The following is a 19908-nucleotide window of genomic DNA, read 5'->3' on the forward strand; positions in this document are numbered from 1 at the left end:
ATGTCATACTCTTTATGACCAGACAGCATCAGATAGATGGCCTACACATACAGAGACAGAGGGAAGCTGTTTCGCTAGCTCACACGCTTTCTCCAGTGAGATACATTCAGCCTCTAGCGAATTGAAGGAAAATTATGAAAACACAGAGCGATGACAGAAAATGTATTTTACGTGTTTTTTCATTTTTCTAGGTAAATGTTTTGGGGAAGCCTGCCTTCCCTTGGCATCCGTGAATACACTCCACTGCTTTTCATTCTCCTGCCCAGAGACTAATAGGAATTGATTTGTTTGAGCTCTCTGAGAGGAGGAAATTACAGTTTACCCTCATTTAGGCATCAATGACTGGAAAAAACTGCAAGCTAATTGGCAAGAGGGGGAGAAAGTAATTAAAGAAGCGTGAGAGAGAGAGAGGGAAAAAAGTGTGGTACTTTGTCAGTGTATTTGTTTGATCAACAGCACTCTCTGGTGGCCGTAGAGGAAGTGAATCTGAAGACCTCAGAGAACGGACCTTTATGGCTTCAGAGCAAGACTGGCATGTAAGTGGGGAAAGATTAACTTCAAATCCCATGATGCAGTGTACTGTACTTTTGTACTGCTCCTCGTGTTTTAAATGTGCTGACTGTGGAAAAAGGTCTCTTGATACTTTGGATGTCAACACAGAATTTGCATGGGTCAGCTATAATGTGTGCAATTCATTCTGATAACAGGTGCATTGACACAACAGTCTTTTGTGAGTCAGTGCCTGCGTGCATGTGCACAAATATGTTTGAGGTAGATATGATGCCAAAATATTAAATATTATAGCCAAGTCCAGGTTTGACCATTTGATCACTGACATTTTGTTCTGACCAACTCAGTGGCCTTGTTGTTTGAGTGTCCACCCTGAGATTGGAAGGTTGGGAGTTCGATGCCCTGCTGAGTCATACCAAAGATGGGACCCAATGCGGCTCTGCTTGGCACACAGCATTGAGGAGATTGTGGGTGAGGCTCTGTGATACATTAGCATCCAGGGGGTCCATCAAGCTGCCTCATGCTCCAGAAACAGGAGATAAGGCGCCTGTTCCTATGAGCCGTTCCAGCTCGCACACTCCAAGGCTCGTGCAAGGTTAATGACTAATTACTTACTAATTGTGTTCCGAATCCTGTTAAATAGTCCAATAGCACCAAGGACAGTCTTAGTGCACCAATCCAACAACAAACTCCAGGCACTAAGTAGGGCACAAACACAGTCTTGTGTTACTTGCGTATTGTTTGTGTTATTGTCTAGGAACTGTGGGTGATGAGGTGATTTGCATTGACATCAGTCCCATTGTAGATGACCTTCTCCAGAACAAAGGTAATTCTGTATGTTAGGCAAAGTAAAGACGGTCACTCACTCCTCGCCAATGGAACTCAGTGCATGACCAGAGAGACTCAGCACAAGAGGTAAAATACTTTATTCAATTCAATAATGTAATGTTATAGGCTAATGTATTTAATTATACTATCAACAGGTTAAACAAATGTTATTAAAATCTTTGAGTAAAGTTTTCTAGGTTTTTGACATTATTGAGAATGCCCTGAAGTAAAACTTGTTTTTAGGTTTAATTTACATTTGAACCCATTTCTATTTTGATAAACTTTTTAGATTAATAGAAACTGAATGACATCTCCTGTCTCTGTCAGATGGTACCTATGAAAATGATGACAGGGACAGGCCTCTATTCGCTCGCTTGCCTTCTCATGATCAGTAAGGAACAATCCTATTACCATTTTTTTTTTTTTATCAAGTTGTTTGTTATTACCTTGTGAATATAATGGATTCTTCTTCCTCCTCCTATCGAATGCTCCATGTACACCTCTCTCTCTCTTTCCCTTTATCCTGGCTCTCAATCTCCCATCCCTATTTCCCTCCTCACCCTCCACACTCCCTCTCCCTTTCCCTCGATCCGCCTCACTATTCTCTCTCTCTCTATCTCTCTCACCTTGCTCTCTCTCTCTCTCTCTCACTGAAGGTAGTGTATGTTCTACCTGTGTTCCTTTGGAGTGTCTGAGGTGTGACATAATCGCCTCACCTGAAGTGTCTGGGAATCACAAAGCAGATGAGGGTAAACCCTTCACTTTACATATTGCCCTGACATTTTATCTTTCAAATCAGACCGTTATAGTATTCTAGCTTAGTGTTCCTGTGTTAACTTGATCTTTTTTGAAACTCCGACAAAACTCTAACTATGACTGCTCTGAAAATATACATTTTTTTCTTTCTCTCTATCTTTCTATCTCTCCCTCAGCCATCTGTGAACACCTGTGTTCTAACACCACCCAATGTCTCAATACCACTGGTCAGTATTAATTTCATATCAGTCAGTATACTCGCTACCTCCAATACATAGTTGAGTTCTCCATTTTGATATGGTGGTTGTAGAAATGTTAATTAAATATGAATGTATACAGTACCAGTCAAAAGTTTGGACACACCTACTCATTCAAGGGTTTTTCTTTATTTTTTACTATTTTCTGCATTGTAGAATAATAGTGTAGACATCAAAACTTTGAAATAACACACATGGAATCATGTAGTAACCAAAAAAGTATTAAACAAATTAAAATATATTATATATTTGAGATTCTTCAAAGTAGCCACCCTTTGCCTTGATGACAGCTTTGTACACTCTTGGCATTCTCTCAACCAGCTTCATGAGGAATGCTTTTCCAACAGTCTTGAAGGAGTTCCCACATATGCTGAGCACCTGTTGGCTGCTTTTCCTTCACTCTGCAGTCCAACTCATCCCAAACCATCTAAATTGGATTGAGGTCAGGTGATTGTGGAGGCCAGGTCATCTGATGCAGCACTCCATCGCTCTCCTTCTTGGTTACAGCCTGGAGGTGTGTTGGGTCATTGTCCTGTTGAAAAACAAATCATAGCGCAAACCAGACGGGATGGTGTATCGCTACAGAATGCTGTTAAGTGTGTCTTGAATTCTAAATAAATCACAGACAGTGTCAACAGCAAAGCACCCCCACACCATCACACCTCCTCCATGCTTCACGGTGGGAACCACACATGTGGAGATCATCCGTTCATCTACTCTGCGTCTCACAAAGACACGGCGGTTGGAACCAAAAATCTCAAATTTGGACTCCTTAGACCAAAGGACAGATTTCCACCGATCTAATGTTCATTGCTCGTGTTTATTGGTGTCCTTTAGTAGTGGTTTCTTTGCATCAATTCGATCACGAAGGCCTAATTCCCGCAGTCTCCTCTGAACAGTTGATGTTGAGATGTCTCTGTTACTTGAACTCTATGAAGCATTTATTTGCTTTATTTGCTAAATTCCCAATCTGGCCCTCAAACCATCATGGTCACCTAATAATCCCCAGTTTACAATTGGCTCATCCATCCCCCTCCTCTCCCCTGTAACTATTCCGCAGGTCGTTGCTGTAAATGAGAACGTGTTCTCAGTCAACTTACCTGGTAAAATGAAATACAAATAAATAAAAAAATTGGTCGGCAATTTCTGAGGCTGGTAACTCTAATGAACTTATCCTCTGCAGCAGAGGTAACTCTGGGTTTTCCTTTCTTGTGACGGTCCACATGAGAACCAATTTCATCATAACACTTGATGGTTTTTGCGACTGCACTTGAAGAAACTTTCAAAGTTCTTGAAATTTTCAACATTGGCTGACCTTCATGTCTTAAATGAACAATGGACTGTCATTTCTCTTTGCTTATTTGAGCTGTTCCTACCATAATATGGACTTGGTATTCTACCAAATAGGGCTATCTTCTGTATACCACCCCTACCTTGTCACAACACAACTGATTGGCTCAAATGCATTAAGAAGGAAAGAAATTCCACAAATTAACAAGGCACACCTGTTAATTGAAACGCATTCCAGGTGACTACCTCATGAAGCTGGTTGAGAGAATGTCAAGAGTGTGCAAAGCTGTCATCAAGCAAAGGGTGGCTACTTTGAAGAACCTCAAATGTAAAATATATTTTGATTTATTTAAAACTTTTTGGGTTACTACATGATTCCATATGTGTTATTTCATAGTTCTGATGTCTTCACTATTATTCTACAATGTAGGAAATAGTCAAAATAAAGATTAACCCTGGAATGAGTAGGTGTGTCTAAACTTTTGACTGGTACTGTATATATCTGTCTCTCTGACAAAATGTCTCTGAGATAACCAGAGACAGGGACTCTGTGCTGTCCTAATTTGTATCTATCTGATATTCTCTCCTTCCTCTTTCAGATGTAGAGAATTGCATAAAAGGTATTGTAAAGAAAGTGACCTAGTGGAATGTGACAAGCAAAAAAAATCACTAAACTCTGGCCCCTATCTATGACAAACAATATATGTATTTTGTACAACTCTTTTTAACCCCTCTTTAACCACTCTTCGACGCGACAGATTTTGAAGTGTTTCTGAACACCAGTTATGGGTTTGAAGTGGAGGAGGGTGATGACCTCACAATGGAGTGTGCCCACGACCTACCGGTGAGAGTTCATGACCTGCTGGTGTTTGTCTGGCTGAAGGATGGGCTTCCCCTGGAGGGCGAGAACAATAGCACGGTCACCTTGGAGAGGATAGGCATAGATACCCCTACCGAGGGGAAATACACCTGCATCATCCAGAGTCCCTGTGGCAACTTCACCTCAGATCCAGAAGAACTTGAATTTAAAGGTAGACACACTCGCCAGTCATGTTTGAGACTTGAAAAGTCTGTTTCTACTCATAATCAAATCAAATCTAATTTTATAGTCACATGCGCCGAATACAACAGGTGTAGTAGACCTTACAGTGAAATGCTTACTTATGAGCCCCTAACCAACAGTGCAGTTTCAAAAAAATACAGATAAGAATAAGAGATAAAAGTAACAAGTAATTAAAGAGCAGCAGTAAAAAATAACAATATATACAGGGGAGTGCCGGTACAGAGTCAATGTGCGGGACACCGGTTAGTTGAGGTAGTATGTACATGTAGGTAGAGTTAATTAATGTGACTATGCATAGAGAGTGGCAGTGGTGTGGAGAGGGGGGGGGCAATGCAAGTAGTCTGGGTAGCCATTTGACTAGATGTTCAGGAGTCTTATGGCTTGGGGGTAGAAGCTGTTTAGAAGCCTCTTGGACCTAGACTTGGCGCTCCGGTACCGCTTGCCGTGTGGTAACAGAGAGAACAGTCTATGACTAGGGTGCCTGGAGTTTTTGACAATTTGTAGGATCTTCCTCTGACACCGCCTGGTATAGAGGTTCTGGATGGCAGAAGGCTTGGCCCCTGTGATGTACTGGGCCATTTGCACTACCCTCTGTAGTGCCTTGCGGTCGGAGGCTGAGCAGTTGACATACCAGGCAGTGGTGCGACCAGTCAGGATGCTCTCGATGGTGCAGCTGTAGAACCTTATGAAGATCTGAGGACCCATGCCAAATCTTTTCAGTCTCCTGAGGGGGAATAGGTTTTGTCGTGCCCTCTTCACGACTGTCATGGTGTGCTTGGACCATGTTAGTTTGTTGGTGATGTGGATACCAAGGAACTTGAAGCTCTCAACCTGCTCCGCTGCAGCCCCATCGATGAGATATGGGGGCGTGCTCGGTCCTCTTTTTCCTGTAGTCCACAATTATCTCCTTTGTCTTGATCACGTTGAGGGAGAGGTTGTGGTCCTGGCATCACACAGCCACCTCCTCCCTATAGGCTTTCTCATTGTTGTCGTGATCAGGCATACCACTGTTGTGTCATCAGCAAATTTAATGATGGTTTTGGAGTCGTGCCTGGCCGTGCAGTCATGAGTGAACAGGGAGTACAGGAGGGGGCTGAGCACGCACCCCTGAGGGGGCCCTGTGTTGAGGATCAGCGTGGCGGATGTGTTGTTACCTACCCTTACCACCTGGGGCGGCCCGTCAGGAAGTCCAGGATCCAGTTGCAGAGGGAGGTGTTTATTCCCAGGGTCCTTAGCTTATTGATGAGCTTTGAGGGCACTATGGTGTTGAACGCTGAGCTGTAGTCAAAGAATAGCATTCTCAAATAGGTGTTTATTTTGTCCATGTGGGAAAGGTCAGTGTGGAGTGCAATAGAGACGTCCTGGTAATCCGTCTGACCCTGCGGCTTAATGAATGTTGACCTGTCTAAAGGTCTTACTCACATCGGCTGCGGAGAGGGTGATCACACAGGCTTCCGGTACAGCTGGTGCTCTCATGCATGTTTCAGTGTTATTTGCCTCAAAGCGAGCATAGAAGTAGTTTAGCTCGTCCGGTTGGCTTGTGTCACTGGGCAGCTCTCGGCTGTGCTTCCCTTTGTAGTCTTTAATGGTTTGCAGGCCCTGCCACATCCGGCGAGCGTCAGAGCCGGTGTCGTATGACTCGATCTTAGTCCTAGATTGATGCTTTGCCTGTTTGATGGTTCGTCGGAGGGCATAGGGGCATTTCTTATAAGCTTCCTGGTTAAAGTCCCGCTCCTTGAAAGCGGCAGCTCTAGCCTTTAGCTCAGTGCGGATGTTGCCTGTAATCCATGGCTTCTGGTTGGGGTATGTACGTACGGTCACTGTGGGGATGACGTCATCGGTGAACTTATTGATGAAGCCAATGACAGATGTGGTGTACTCCTCAATGCCATTGGAGGAATCCTGGAACATATTCCAATCTGTGCTAGCAAAACAGATCATAACTGGATCAGTCGATGTCAAGGTATTTATTTTTAGTTGCTACTCACTAAATGAGCCTGGTGTGACAGGGACCCCAAAAAAATACATGTTCAATAGAATTCCTGAATTGCAATAACACCCTGTGTTACTTCCTCTGTCTTCCACTGGGCTGTCGCTCTGTCTGTCAGACCTGACAGTGGTGATCATTGTGATCTGTGGTGTGTCTGCGGTGGTGCTGGTCCTGGCCCTGGGCATGGGCATCAAGATCATGCTGAAGAAGGACTTTGGTGAGTCATTCACAACAAGAGAAACAATGAATAAAACAACCGTAAATGTGTAACTTTGCATGAGACAAAAGCTCTTTCGCTCTCTCTCCATCTCTATCTCTCTCCCTCTCTCTTTTTCTTTCTCTTTCTCTCTCTATTTCTCTTTTTTCTCTCTACAGCGAAGACCAAGACCAGGATGCAGCAGAATACTCAGAACCTACGGAACACCGCCAACACAACAGAGTAGGGTTTTCTTTTTCCAAAAAACCTAGCCATTTTCTTCCTGTGAAAATTGCAAGCCTTTCCCGGGCATCCATGTATTCCCGTTAAAACAGGAAAGGCTTTTTAAAAGCATATAATATGAGCAAAGAAAATCTGATTCACTGTAAATGGAGAAACATACACACGTGTCTAACGGTTTCTTGCTCTATTTGTTGCAATTTAAAGGTCCAATGCAGACGTTTTTATCGCAATATCAAATAATTTCTGGGTAACAATTAAGTACCTTACTGTGATTACTTTAAATTATAATGGTAAAATAGATACAAAATTAGCTTCTTACCAAAGAGCAATTTCTCAAGCAAGAATCTTGCTAAGACTGTCTGGGAGTAGTCTGAGTGGTGAGGGGAAACTGAAAATGTGCTGTTATTGGCAGAGAGGTTTGAAACTCTCTTTCTTATTGGTCTATTAACTAATTTACTGCCTGGTGACATCACCAGGCGGGTCATAACTCAAAAAAAAGAAAGGAATTAGCATAATTTTCACAAATTCACAGTTATTCCAAACTCTAGGAAGTCACATTTTTCACTGCACTAGGCCTTAAATCAACATAAAGTTCCCTCAAAGTCACCACACTATTTCGTTGATGTTGCCTAGTTTTAATGTAGGTCTATGAAGCACTTTTGGCCGACTGATAAAATATCGTTACAGCCTAGTGAAAATTACGGTCATAACCATGTCATAATATGTCATAATAGCTGACATAACTTGTCGTAACCTGTTATAATATGGTAATAACACTGCCGTGACACTTATATTTCAGCCTGTTGTGACATAATGTACACAATGTAGGGTTGTCAGCTGTTTTGTTAACAGTGAGTAGCCACAATTGATATTTCCAGCCTCTACCAGTGCAACTTGGTCGGGAAATCTCATAATACCAGTTACCGGTAATAAACCCTACAACAGAAGTATTTGGCTACTGACCAGGCCCAGAGAAACATACATACCCATTCAGTTTTCACTTGTTTATGCATCTGTATCTGTGCATGTAGTAGACTTTACCTTGAGCCAGAAAGCAAAGGTTAAGTCCTCCAACAAACCTGGATATTTCTGTCTGTCTCATTCCAGATTTTCAAAGTACTTTAAAAAAGGAATAACAATGTTTATTTTCTTGTAAATGTATTCAATTCCAGCCTAGATTATTTTCACCCTCCACAACTATTTTGAATATGTGTGTTTGTTCCATCACTTGTGAGAAATTGCATTCCATTTAATAAACAAGTAAAGATTTGAAAAGATGACTATCAGAGTTTCTAACTAAGTGTGTGTGTCTGTGCGTGAGTGAGTGTGTGTGTGCATGTGTGCGTGTGTGTAAGAGGCCTGGCCAGGCCAGGGCGGCTCTATTGTGTAACCAGGCGACGGCCTCTTAGCAACCAGATTAGCCACTCCTACTGCATAGTGTCTCCATTCAGTGGAGGAAAAGCACCAGGAAATGCTGTAATCCTCTCTCTGGCCTATTCCATGTAATCCTACTGCCTGCATATAGGGACACTGTGTGTGCTCTCTTTATTTCTATGGGTTTTGGTGTGAGTATGAATACTGTACGTGTTTGTGCGCGGGAAGAGAGAACAGTGGGTATGTGTTTGTAGTATCATATGGTCGTCAGGCTTAATTTTGTGTGTGTGTGTGTTTGCGTGTGTTCGTGTGCGTGCGTGCGTGTGTGTGTGTGTGTGTGTGTGTGGTGGAGTGTCAGTAAGGCTGTTTCTTCAGTTTCCTCACTAGCAGGTGGCTCAGAGATAATCCAAGTAAAGCTCCAAGTGGGGATGGAGGGATGGACGGAGGGAGGGAGGCAGAGGGGGTTGAGGGTGACTGTGGACAGAAGACGAGGGCTAATTCTGGTCTCCTAATCCTAGTCCCAAACCCCCCTCCCCCTCTTTGACTTTTCTTCTTCGCCTACCCAACAGTGCTGAGCAAGCTAATGTAGGGAGACAACTCGCGGACCGTCACACACACACTTAGTCATACACACAGGGTTTTTTAAGAGGAAGAGGAAGAGGCAAAAGCAGGTGCCTTGTTTTCACCCTAACTAACAGGTGACCTATCCTGGATAGCAGTTAGCGTACCTGTTGGGTTTAGCAGAGAATGTAGCTGCAGCCTATCGGCTACACCACACAACACACACCACCATGGGAGAAGCTACAAAGGTATGTGGCCTAATATGGAGGCTTCTATGGCTCGTCGTGTGTTTGTGTGACCGATGGGAAATAATTGGAGTGTTCTCTTGATATGAGTGAGCTCCACAAGAGTGTTAGCAAATTATTTTCTAATGAATGTTCTATCTCATCTGTATGCATAACTCAACAAATTGGGCTCGGGTTGGTAAAAAAATGTCACTGGTTGAATAAGTGGAACCGGCCTTAACTGTACATTTCATTGTATATGTAATGTTACAAGCAAAAGTGCTCATTGTCAGGAAAGAGTCTCTTACTAGTAATGTTGGTGAATGTTCTTTGTGTGTGGTTGTCCTCGTTGGGTATGTTGTTTTATGCATGTGTGTTTGTGGTATTCTTTTCAGTAGTCAGAGAGTGTGTTTGTGCAACATGCATTAATCTTGTTATATTAGTCAGTAGGCTATTACATTAATGGGGCCGAAATAAACGCTAATGCTTTTCTAAATGAAGTGGCAGATTAAACCTTACACGGGAGAGATAGGGAAAGAGAGGAAGAGAGAGAGAGAGACATTGTGAGAGCGAGCACGAGGGATAGATAGAAAGGGAGGGCGAGAAAGGGAGTCCTCGTGCTGTAAGTCAACTGTTTCAGAGAGACAAGGCTTTGACAACATGCCCTTATTTCTTAGGTCAGGGGCTTACTTAGGTTCTAAACATACAGTGTGTGCCATAACAAGGTGTTTATTATACTGAACCCTACTGGGGGGGAAAAAATGCAATTTGGTTTCTGTAGATTGTCTCATAAACCGCACAGCATGTCATTAAGTGAATGGAAATGATCTGAATGGGAATGTTGCCAGTCATTCCCGGGTGGCGCAGTGGTCTTATGCATTGCATCTCAGTGCAAGAGGCGTCACTACAGTCCCTGGTTTGATTCCAGGCTGTTTCACATCTGGCCGTGATTGGGAGTCCCATAGGGCCCAGCGTTGTCCGGGTTTGGCCAGGGTAGGCCATCATTGTAAATAAGAATTTGTTCTTAACTGACCTGCCTAGTTAAATAAAGGTTAAATCATTTAAAAATCCCTCCATCTGTGTACTTCCTGTTTTCTCCCTCTGATGACTATGTAAGTGATGTGGGACATGCTCTACTTGTGGCCACTAAAAAGGGGGCTACTAGGGCCTACGCATGCAATCAGAATATACAAAACCCGAAGTTTTTTGTCATCAGCTACAAATCGGATGGATGGATGAATGGATGGATGGATGGATGGATGCATACATGTCATTCAACACCTTGAAATGAATATGATCACATTATAATAGATTGTAACTTTTCCATAGACAAGTGTGTTGGGATTGTTATGTTATGGTAAATGAACTACGGTGTCAAGCAGTAATAGAATTAACAGAATTTTACTGAATTGTACTGTGTCTTCTCTCAGGGCTTGCTCTCGGTCCTTCAGAAGTTGAAAGGGACCACAGAGAGTGTGGAGCTGAGGATAGTTCTACTGGGTCTGGATAATGCAGGCAAGACCACCCTACTGAAGAGCCTCGCCTCAGAAGACATCAACACTATCACACCCACACAGGTCAGAGGGCATCACACACAGACATACACACAGACATACAATGCACACACACACACACACACACACACACACACAACTATGTCTTACTATACTTGTGAGGACTTTCTGGGGACCAACAATTGATTCCCATTCCAAATCCTATTTTCCCTAAACCTAACCTTAACCCCTAACCCTAAACCTAAACCGAACCCTAACCTTAACCCTAATTCTAAACCTGACCCTAAACCTGACCCTAAACCTAACCCTAAACCTAACCCCTATGCCTAAAATAGCATTTTTACAGGTGAAGACCAGCAAAACTTTTCTTGTGAGGACTTCTGGTACTCACAAGCAGAGTAAAATGCGTACGCACACCGATACACACTCTCCCCCCCCCCCCCCCCTCTCTCCCTCTCTCTCTTGCTCTCTCTTGCTCTCACAGCATGTAAGACACCATCACATTCACGCATATACACAGCTATAGCATTACACCACACTTGCACTTGTCTTTTCCTACCACCACGGATGTTGCTGAAAGCAGCTTTATTGAGAAGAAATGCACGTACCATGACTCTGATATTTAGTTGTCTCACCTAGCTATCTTAAGATAAATATACTACCTGTAAGCCGCTCTGGATAAAAGGGTCTGCTAAATTACTCAAATGTGATGTAAATGTACTATCAACACTCAGGTGATGGAACAAAACATCACCCCGACACAGACAAAAGAGAATGACTCCAATGTCGCCGTAGCCTCTGGGACCAGGGTTAGAAATAAGGTAAAGGAAAGGTGAAAGAGCAGGGTGGAATTCAGTGAGAAAGCAGGATGGTAAGGATTGGCTCAGCAGGTAGCATGCAGGTAGCATGAGGCTGAGGCCTGTCTCTACTGAGGGATCAGTAGTGGCTCTCACTGCTGAGCCAGACAGAGGCAGTGTTATGAAAAAGGCTGCGGCCCATGTCAGGACAACACTTCCTCTTAGACATGAAAAGCACAACCCTGGTTGAGCAAAGTTGTTGTTGTTGTCCTTTGTTCACGGGTCTATGTTTAACTGTAAGTCTTAAGTCTCGTTCATTCCCTGTTGTTCTGACAGATTCTTTTGGTTGAGAGCACAGTGATGAATGGTGGGCTTGACTTGACTTTATTTCATCATTTTAGCTGCTAGCTGGTTAGAGGTCCTCAACAACAGCTCTCTAATGAAATGCCTGGTCACACAGTACTAACCCATGGTTTGTCTTTGACACAAGGGCTTTAACATTAAGAGTGTGGCCTCACATGGCATGAAGCTGAACGTATGGGATATCGGAGGACAGAGGAAGATCCGTCCCTTCTGGAAAAAATACCTTGAAAACACAGACTTACTGGTGAGCACCTAACAGGGTCATTCAGATCTACTGCATTCTGTCGCATGATCCTCATGTTGTGATCAATGGTAGCTCATTAAGGTAAGCAGAACAGCTATGCCCAACAATCCCATGATATGAATGCTGTGGGTCTCTAGAGGATGATATTGCACGTAGTAAATATGTGATGGCTATGGCGAAATGATACTTTTGATCACTATATCTACCCTGGATCTTTCAGATGTTTATAGTTAATTATTTTCGACTTCCAGATCTATGTCATAGACAGCGCAGACAAGAAGCGGTTTGAGGAGACGGGACTGGTAAGCATGGCACACCTCATAGCTGTAATAGCTGTCTGTAATAGCTGTCTGTAATAGCTATCTAGCTGATGTGATTACAGCCCCATCTCATTGTCTGATTATGTCTAATTACATAATTGTCACTGATCTGTATCTGTGCGTTGAGTTCTCTTTCTTGCTCTCTCTCTTGCTCTCTCTCTTGCTGTCTCTCTCTCTCTCTCGCTCTGTTTTTAGGAGCTGGAAGAGCTGATCGATGAGGAGAACTTAAAGGGTGTGCCAGTGCTCATCTTTGCCAATAAGCAGGACCTGGCCACGGCCTCACCCGCCAGTGAGATCGCTGAGGGACTCAACCTGCACACGTACCGGGACCGCCAGTGGCAGATCCAGGCCTGCTCAGCAGTGTCCGGGGAGGGAGTACAGGTCAGTACTGTTAAACTGGAATTAGACCAAATGATTGACTGGTTGAGGTGCATATTAGTTAGAATCAGGAAATCAATATATTCTTCCTGAAGGTTTGTGTAGCACTAATCAGAATGAACGAAAACACCTGAACATGTGCCAAAATGTCCCTGCTGATGAGATTTGAATTGAACCATATTATCCTCCTCACTCTGCTCTGTTTTCGATCATCCACAGGATGGCATGAACTGGATTTGCAACAACATTGTAAATAAGAAGAAATAAACTACCAGCCCTACTGTATCAATCCTCATTTTCACCAGAGAGAAACATACCCAAATATTGTATTTTTACACTGTCTGGTTATTTATTACTGCAATGTGTGTGTGTGAGATATTATTTTAAATGGTGCTCCATTGAAAGAAGAATATTGGCCCTAGAATTTTAAGGATTTTTTTTTTTTTTTTTTTTTTACAAGTATGCCCTATGTGAATATGCTGTAATAAAATGATCAAATTTACTTAAATTAGCATTATGTCCATATCCTGTAATTTCTGTTTTACCCCATGTCTGGAAGCTTCACTTGGAGAGTCTCTGTGTTTTCTTATTTATAATGTTACACAATGAGAGAATTGACATAAAGATGTAATCATTTTGTTTGAGTCAGTCAGTCAGGTTGGTAAACACCAGAGTAGCGTATGTGTAAAGTATGTGTGTAATGTACAAGTATTTGTGTTTTGAGATTTTGAGATTTTTTACATTAAAAGCATTAGTCATATTTGCTTCTCAGTCTATTTGGTTTCAAACCCTTGGTCAAGTGGTACAGTATAAGCGTCAAAATCATATTCAATCACTCCTGCTCATGGAACACCTCAGAGTTTTTAAAGGCCCAGTGTAGTCAAAAACATGATTTGACTATGTCTAATATATACAGTTGAAGTCGGAAGTTTACATACATCTTAGCCAAATACATTTAAACTCAGTTTTTCACAATTTCTGACATTTAATCCAAGTAAAACATTTCTGTTTTAGGTAAGTTAAGATCAACACTTTATTTTAAGAATGTGAAATGTCAGAATAATAGTTGAGAGAATGATTTATTTCAGCTTTTATTTCTTAAATCACATTCCCAGAGGGTCAGAAGTTTACATACACTCAATTAGTATTTGGTAGCATTGCCTTTAAATTGTTTCACTTGGGTCAAACGTTTCCGGTGGCCTTCCACAAGCTTCCCACAATAAGTTGGGTCAATTTTGGCCCATTCCTCCTGACAGAGATGGTGTAACTGTGTCAGGTTTGTAGGCCTCCTTGCTCACACACTCTTTTTCAGTTCTGCCCACAAATTTTCTATAGGAATTGAGGTCAGGGCTTTGTGATGGCCACTCCAATACCGTTAGTTTGTTGTCCTTAAGCCATTTTGCCACAACTTTGGAAGTATGCTTGGGGTCATTGTCCATTTGGAAGACCCATTTACGACCAAGATTCAACTTCCTGACTGATGTCTTGAGATGTTGCTTCAATACATCAACATAATTTTCTTTCCTCATGAAGCCATCTATTTTGTGAAGTGCACCAGTCCCTCCTGCAGCAAAGCACCCCCACAACATGATGCTGCCACCCCCGTGCTTCACGGTTGGGATGGTGTTCTTCGGCTTGCAAGCCTCCCCCTTTGCCATCCAAACATAACGATGGTCATTATGGCCAAACAATTCTATTTTTGTTTCATCAGACCAGAGGACATTTCTCCAAAAAGTACGATCTTTGTCCCCAAGTGCAGTTGCAAACTATAGTCTGGCTTTTTTTATGGCGATTTTGGAGCAGTGGCTTCTTTCTTGCTGAGCGGCCTTTCAGGTTATGTCAATATAGGACTCGTTTTACTGTGGATACAGATACTTTTGTACCTGTTTCCTCCAGCATCTTCACAGGGTCCTTTGCTGTTGTTCTGGAATTGATTTGCCCTTTTCGCACCAAAGTACAATCACCTCTAGGAGACAGAACACGTCTCCTTCCTGAGCGGTATGATGGCTGCGTGGTCCCATGGTGTTTATACTTGCGTACTATTGTTTGTACAGATGAACGTGGTACCTTCAGGCACTTGGAAATTGCTCCCAAGGGTGAACCAGACTTGTCTACAATATTTTTTCTGAGGTCTTGGCTGATTTCTTTTGATTTTCCCATGATGTCAAGCAAAGAGGCACTAAGTTTGAATGTAGGCCTTGAAATACATCCACAGGTACACCTCCAATTGACTCAAATGATGTCAATTAGCCTATCAGAAGCTTCTAAAGCCATGACATAATTTTCTGGAATTTTCTAAGCTGTTTAAAGGCACAGTCAACTTAGTGTATGTAAACTTCTGACCCACTGGCATTGTGATACAGTGAATTACAAGTGAAATAATCTGTAAACAATTGTTTGGAAAAATTACTTGTGTCATGCACAAAGTAGATGTCCTAACCGACTTGCCAAAACTATAGTTTGTTAACAAGAAATGTGTGGAGTGGTTGAAAAACGAGTTTTAATGACTCCAACCTAAGTGTATGTAAACTTCTGACTTCAACTGTATTTCCACACTATGAGGTTGGAATAATACTGTGAAATTGATAAAATTATCATAATGCCATTTTAATGTAACAGCTGCATGAAAATACCACCTGAAATTTCAGCCTGTTTTGGTGGGATGTAGTTTAGGTCTGCCTGGTGACATTGCCAGGCATTAAATTAGTTAATAGAGAAACAAGAAAGAGAGTTCCAAACCTCTCTGCCAATAACAGCTAGTTTTCCATTTCCCCTCACCACTCAGACCACTCCCAGACAGTCCTAGCAAAATTCTTGCTTGAGGAATTGCTCTTTGCTAAGAAGCTATTTTTGATTATTTTTGAACATCTTTATTGAAATCAATCAAAGTACGCTATTCAATTGTTACCCTGAATTTATTTGATATTGAGATAAAACGTCTGCATCGGACCTTTAAAGAAAGATATTTTGAAGGCAGGAAAGCCCATCCACTGCCTCCTGATATAGTGGTCCAGTATATGGATGGAGATTGTCACACACCCCTCTCGCGGAGGTACTTGGCCATGTCACACACCTTCTTGTTGACTATCCCGCCATGCACCCCTCGTTTTCCCATCACAAACACCAGAGCCTTGGTCGTCAGGGCAACCGTGAGAGCCAAGCTCTCGCTGCCTTTGGTCCGGATGTCAATGAATAGGATCTCTGTCTCAGGACCTGTCATATGGTCTCGTATCACTGCCATCTTCCGACCTCCAACGCTGACCCCCTCCTGCAGGAGACTTCCTCTGTCTTTGCCCACCAGAGCCTCCACTTCCAGTGGGCAGATGGCAGCCAGGACACCTCCAGGCTTGGAGGCCCACACGGCCTTGTTGTCGTACAGGCCAACGATGGCTACGTCCTCCACAAACTTCTCCTTCAGAGTGGCTTTGATATAGTCCCTCCACTCTGCCATCTTTGTTCAATCAAGCAGCTGACAGATGGGTTGTTTGTTGGCAGTTGTTTTGACTGTTCAGCTGTATCTGGTTTTGTCGTGTTGACAGTACAAAGCGAAGCTTGATTGCTTGCAAAATGTCTAATTCTGCGTTACCATAGCAATAGAATCTTTTGATAAAGGAATTTCCATAGCAACCTGTATGCAGATCAAAGCCTACAGCTAATGAAGGATGCTGTGGCTGACTAATATCTATATTTGCAACATCATCCTTGGCCACATGGTGCTGAAGCCAACCTGTGTGGCCAACAGGTGGCAGTATTGGTGAGGATGAAAATAAAGTCATGCTTCTGTGGTTTGAAACATTGATATGCAGGGAGAGACTTTGGTTGTGACACATAATCAGAAGCCGAACCATCACAAGATTAGCCTCTTAAATCATGTGTGAAGCCAGGCAAGCCTTCATGGTGATGACTCCGTAGGAGATGCAAAAATACCTCACCACCTGTTCCCTACCCCACACAGTCCTCTAGACTAAGCCTCATCCCACAATCATTTATTGAACAGTCCATTCTACTATGTGAACGTGGGTTTTACTTAATTTGAAGGGAAATGGGTAGAACTATATTTCCAGTCTGCCTTCTCCAAATCGAGGGGATTGTGTTGTGTACAGAAGAGAGACAGGTTTTGACTTGAACGTTTCGGCCTACTGTTGGTGACTCGGCATGATTATTTCCCCCAATATGTGTTCGAAGGGTGGATGATGTCAAGCCTCTTAGCGAGGAATGGTTGTCCTGATAACCTTCCCTGTTGACCCCTTCACTTCATCCATCTCCTTCTTTCTCAACAGGCTGAAGCCAAGACTGTCGAACTGTTAAGATGTTTGAAGCCACAGATGCGCGTAGAATAACAAACACTCTCCCAACTGAGCTGCCACCAACACGAAGCAGACAAAACTTTAACTTTGCTGGAGTATTGAAACACATCATGATGAGATGTTTTGAAACATTACATGGTGTGTTGTAACACCACTTAATCAAGTGTTGTGCAACACCTTGCCAGGGACTGGGAGCACTCAGGGACTGGGAGCACTACCGGAAAGGTTGAAAACATTATAGTGTTAACGGCAGAATTAGATACCTTCCCTTTTGGCGTTGTTTCCTCTTTATAAAGCTTCTAAACACTGTTATGGTGTTTTAAATCCTGTCCAGTGCAGAATTAGATCACTTCTTCAGGATTATTTTCATATTTAACACTGATTTATGTATCTGATCATTTGCCAGTTTAACCCGTTTTGGCAGGCATTGTTGAGTACAGTGCTCAATCCACCATCAGAGATGTTATAGCCAGCACTGTAGGATACTGTATTTGCCTCTCTACCATTAAAAGCTGGATATGTGGGAATGGGTCATCTCATCATTGAACGTAATTCTGCCTGACTGTTTTGATATCCATTCAACATGATCCATTACACCTCATAATAACTCACTGGGCACACAACGTCATTTCAACGTGGATAATTGGGTCATATTTGGTTGAGACGTTGATCAATGAGATTACAACTTAAATTCACCAACTCAAAAATAGTTTATTTTCCATGTAGATTCCATGCCACAATACATTGACAAATTACATAGAAAAATGGTTGATTCGACCAGTGTGTGCCCAGTGGGAAGCTGCTTAATACTAATATACAATAAAAGTATACTTTTCTTTTTTTAAACAACATTGTGTAAAAGTCTAAAAATGTGAATTACCCACAATCCTCTAAAAACAGAGCCACGTGGCAAAATAGGAAGTGCAAGAAGCTTAAAACCAGACTTCCAATGAGTACAAGCACAACATTTTCTCAATCTTTGGTTCTCCTTATTAAAGATACTTACATTTTGAGCAACACATTTAGTCAGATTTCATCTGAATTGTTTGGGTAAAATGAAATGAGCAAATCATTGAAACGTCTTGCATTCATTTTTATTAAGTATATTTTGGTTGTTTATTTTTTGGGTCAATTTCAATTCACCTCAGAATAATTATTTTAGAATGTGGCTGTGTGGTTGAGTGTGTAAAATTACAATTAAATTCCAATTAAATGTACCATCTTACTGCCACAGAAGTCAGGGGTGCAATTCCTGCTTCCGCCTGTCCCACTTTCACTTCTTCTCTGTCTCCTCCTGTTTCTAATCTGTCTTAATAAAGCATTGAAAAAATCAAGGTGTAATTCCACTCCAAAATAATATTCTCCATAGGCCCTTACCATCAATCAATATTTAGGCTATAAATCATTTGCATTTCTTAACCATTTGATTGTGAGAATGTTTTTTGTGTTTTGATGTTGCCTTTTACATGCACTGAAACCCCAAAAGGTATTCTCACGAGACTCTCTCAAAAAAAACATAATTGAGATTGAAGCACCACTTTGGGTGTTTCAGAGTACTTCTATTCTGTTTTAAAATACTTTCTTTGTATCATAATGCTTATATTGGGTTAACATTCAAACACCCTCCAAACGCCTGGTCTCTGGTTAAGTGCACTACTGTTCATGGATTCATTACAAAATCATGTTTTTTTTGTCTTTCTATTTTTTCAGTGCAACAAACCGACCAATCAGCCATGACAGCAGTCCCCTACCTCACTTCCAGCGATCCTCTGCCACCTGCCATGACCTCTAACCCCGTCTTGACCCCGGCCTCTGGTTGGAGGAGGAGCACATCCTGATCGTCATCATCTTCTGCGTGGCCCGCTTCCTGCTCCTGGTAGCCTTCTTCTCTACAATTTCTGCTTCCGCTGCGGCCTGGAGCCGTCCCCGAAGGACTCCCGGCCCGCACACGGCTGCAGTCTGGATCGCAGGGACGCCACCTTCCGCGGCAGCTCCATCCGACTGCCAGTCTGTTGGGAACGTGGTCTGAAGCACATGAGAGAACTAAAGAGGCATGCAGACAGGAGAGGAAGGCAACAAGTCCTCTCTGGACTATGATGCTTTCTATTATTTTCAGACTTTGTATGATGTTTTCATGCTTCTATATTAATTTCTCGTGTTATGCTACCCAGCATACAACAGGGTTCAGGAAGTATGGAAGGCATAGACCTGTTTGGGTGTGTAAAGGAGGAACAGTAGGATGTTACACTACTGTACATAACTTTTGAGTGCATGCGCACAGTACTCCCTAACGTGATTAAATAAAATACTATAAATACCATACCCATTGTATTGCCCTTTTCTGGAAATCTGTCTGTCATGGGTTGTGTGTTCTTTATGTCACCATTTCATGAATAATATAGTGCAGAACAAAAGTACTGCTTATGTATATTGACTTGTCTGTTCTGTGCGTTCCCTTTCCATGTATTATGAAACCGTTTCCACTGAAGCACACACACACACACACACACACACACACACACACACACACACACACACACACACACACACACACACACACACACACACACACACACACACACACACACACACACACACACACACACACACACACACACACACACACACACACATACTCAGTGTATGTTTGACCTTCAGTGACTTGCCTCTAAGGGGTCTCTATTGTAACCCAA

The 19908-nt window shown here is 42.4% G+C and overlaps 3 protein-coding genes across 4 annotated transcripts; 2 read left to right on the forward strand and 1 right to left on the reverse strand.

Moving 5' to 3' along the window:
- The first annotated feature begins 752 nt into the window (after nt 1–752).
- On the forward strand, nt 753–8375 carry LOC139574119 (uncharacterized). The gene is made up of 8 exons (XM_071398306.1): nt 753–1425; nt 1666–1729; nt 1995–2087; nt 2271–2321; nt 4241–4261; nt 4400–4672; nt 6813–6911; nt 7070–8375. Exons 2-8 carry the CDS (start codon nt 1666–1668, stop codon nt 7135–7137), a joined length of 669 nt encoding a protein of 222 aa, XP_071254407.1. The 5' UTR covers nt 753–1425; the 3' UTR covers nt 7138–8375.
- Nucleotides 8376–8988: 613 nt separating this feature from the next.
- LOC139574120 (ADP-ribosylation factor-like protein 3) lies at nt 8989–13668 on the forward strand. 2 transcript variants are annotated; one of them, XM_071398307.1, is made up of 6 exons: nt 8999–9316; nt 10723–10869; nt 12094–12210; nt 12462–12512; nt 12726–12911; nt 13128–13668. In XM_071398307.1, the coding sequence occupies exons 1-6, from the start codon at nt 9299–9301 to the stop codon at nt 13173–13175; spliced, it is 567 nt and encodes a 188-aa protein (XP_071254408.1). In that variant the 5' UTR covers nt 8999–9298; the 3' UTR covers nt 13176–13668. The 2 variants fall into 2 exon arrangements, with proteins under 2 accessions (XP_071254410.1, XP_071254408.1); XM_071398309.1 differs by lacking the exon at nt 12094–12210 and having other exon boundaries at nt 8989–9316.
- Nucleotides 13669–15832: 2164 nt separating this feature from the next.
- On the reverse strand, nt 15833–16559 carry LOC139572509 (profilin-3-like). The gene has a single exon (XM_071395235.1). It carries the CDS (start codon nt 16357–16359, stop codon nt 15940–15942), a length of 420 nt encoding a protein of 139 aa, XP_071251336.1. The 5' UTR covers nt 16360–16559; the 3' UTR covers nt 15833–15939.
- Between the last annotated feature and the right edge of the window lie 3349 nt (nt 16560–19908).

The sequence above is a fragment of the Salvelinus alpinus genome, chromosome 4 (assembly GCF_045679555.1).
Source record: "Salvelinus alpinus chromosome 4, SLU_Salpinus.1, whole genome shotgun sequence".
Lineage (NCBI taxonomy): Eukaryota > Metazoa > Chordata > Actinopteri > Salmoniformes > Salmonidae > Salvelinus > Salvelinus alpinus.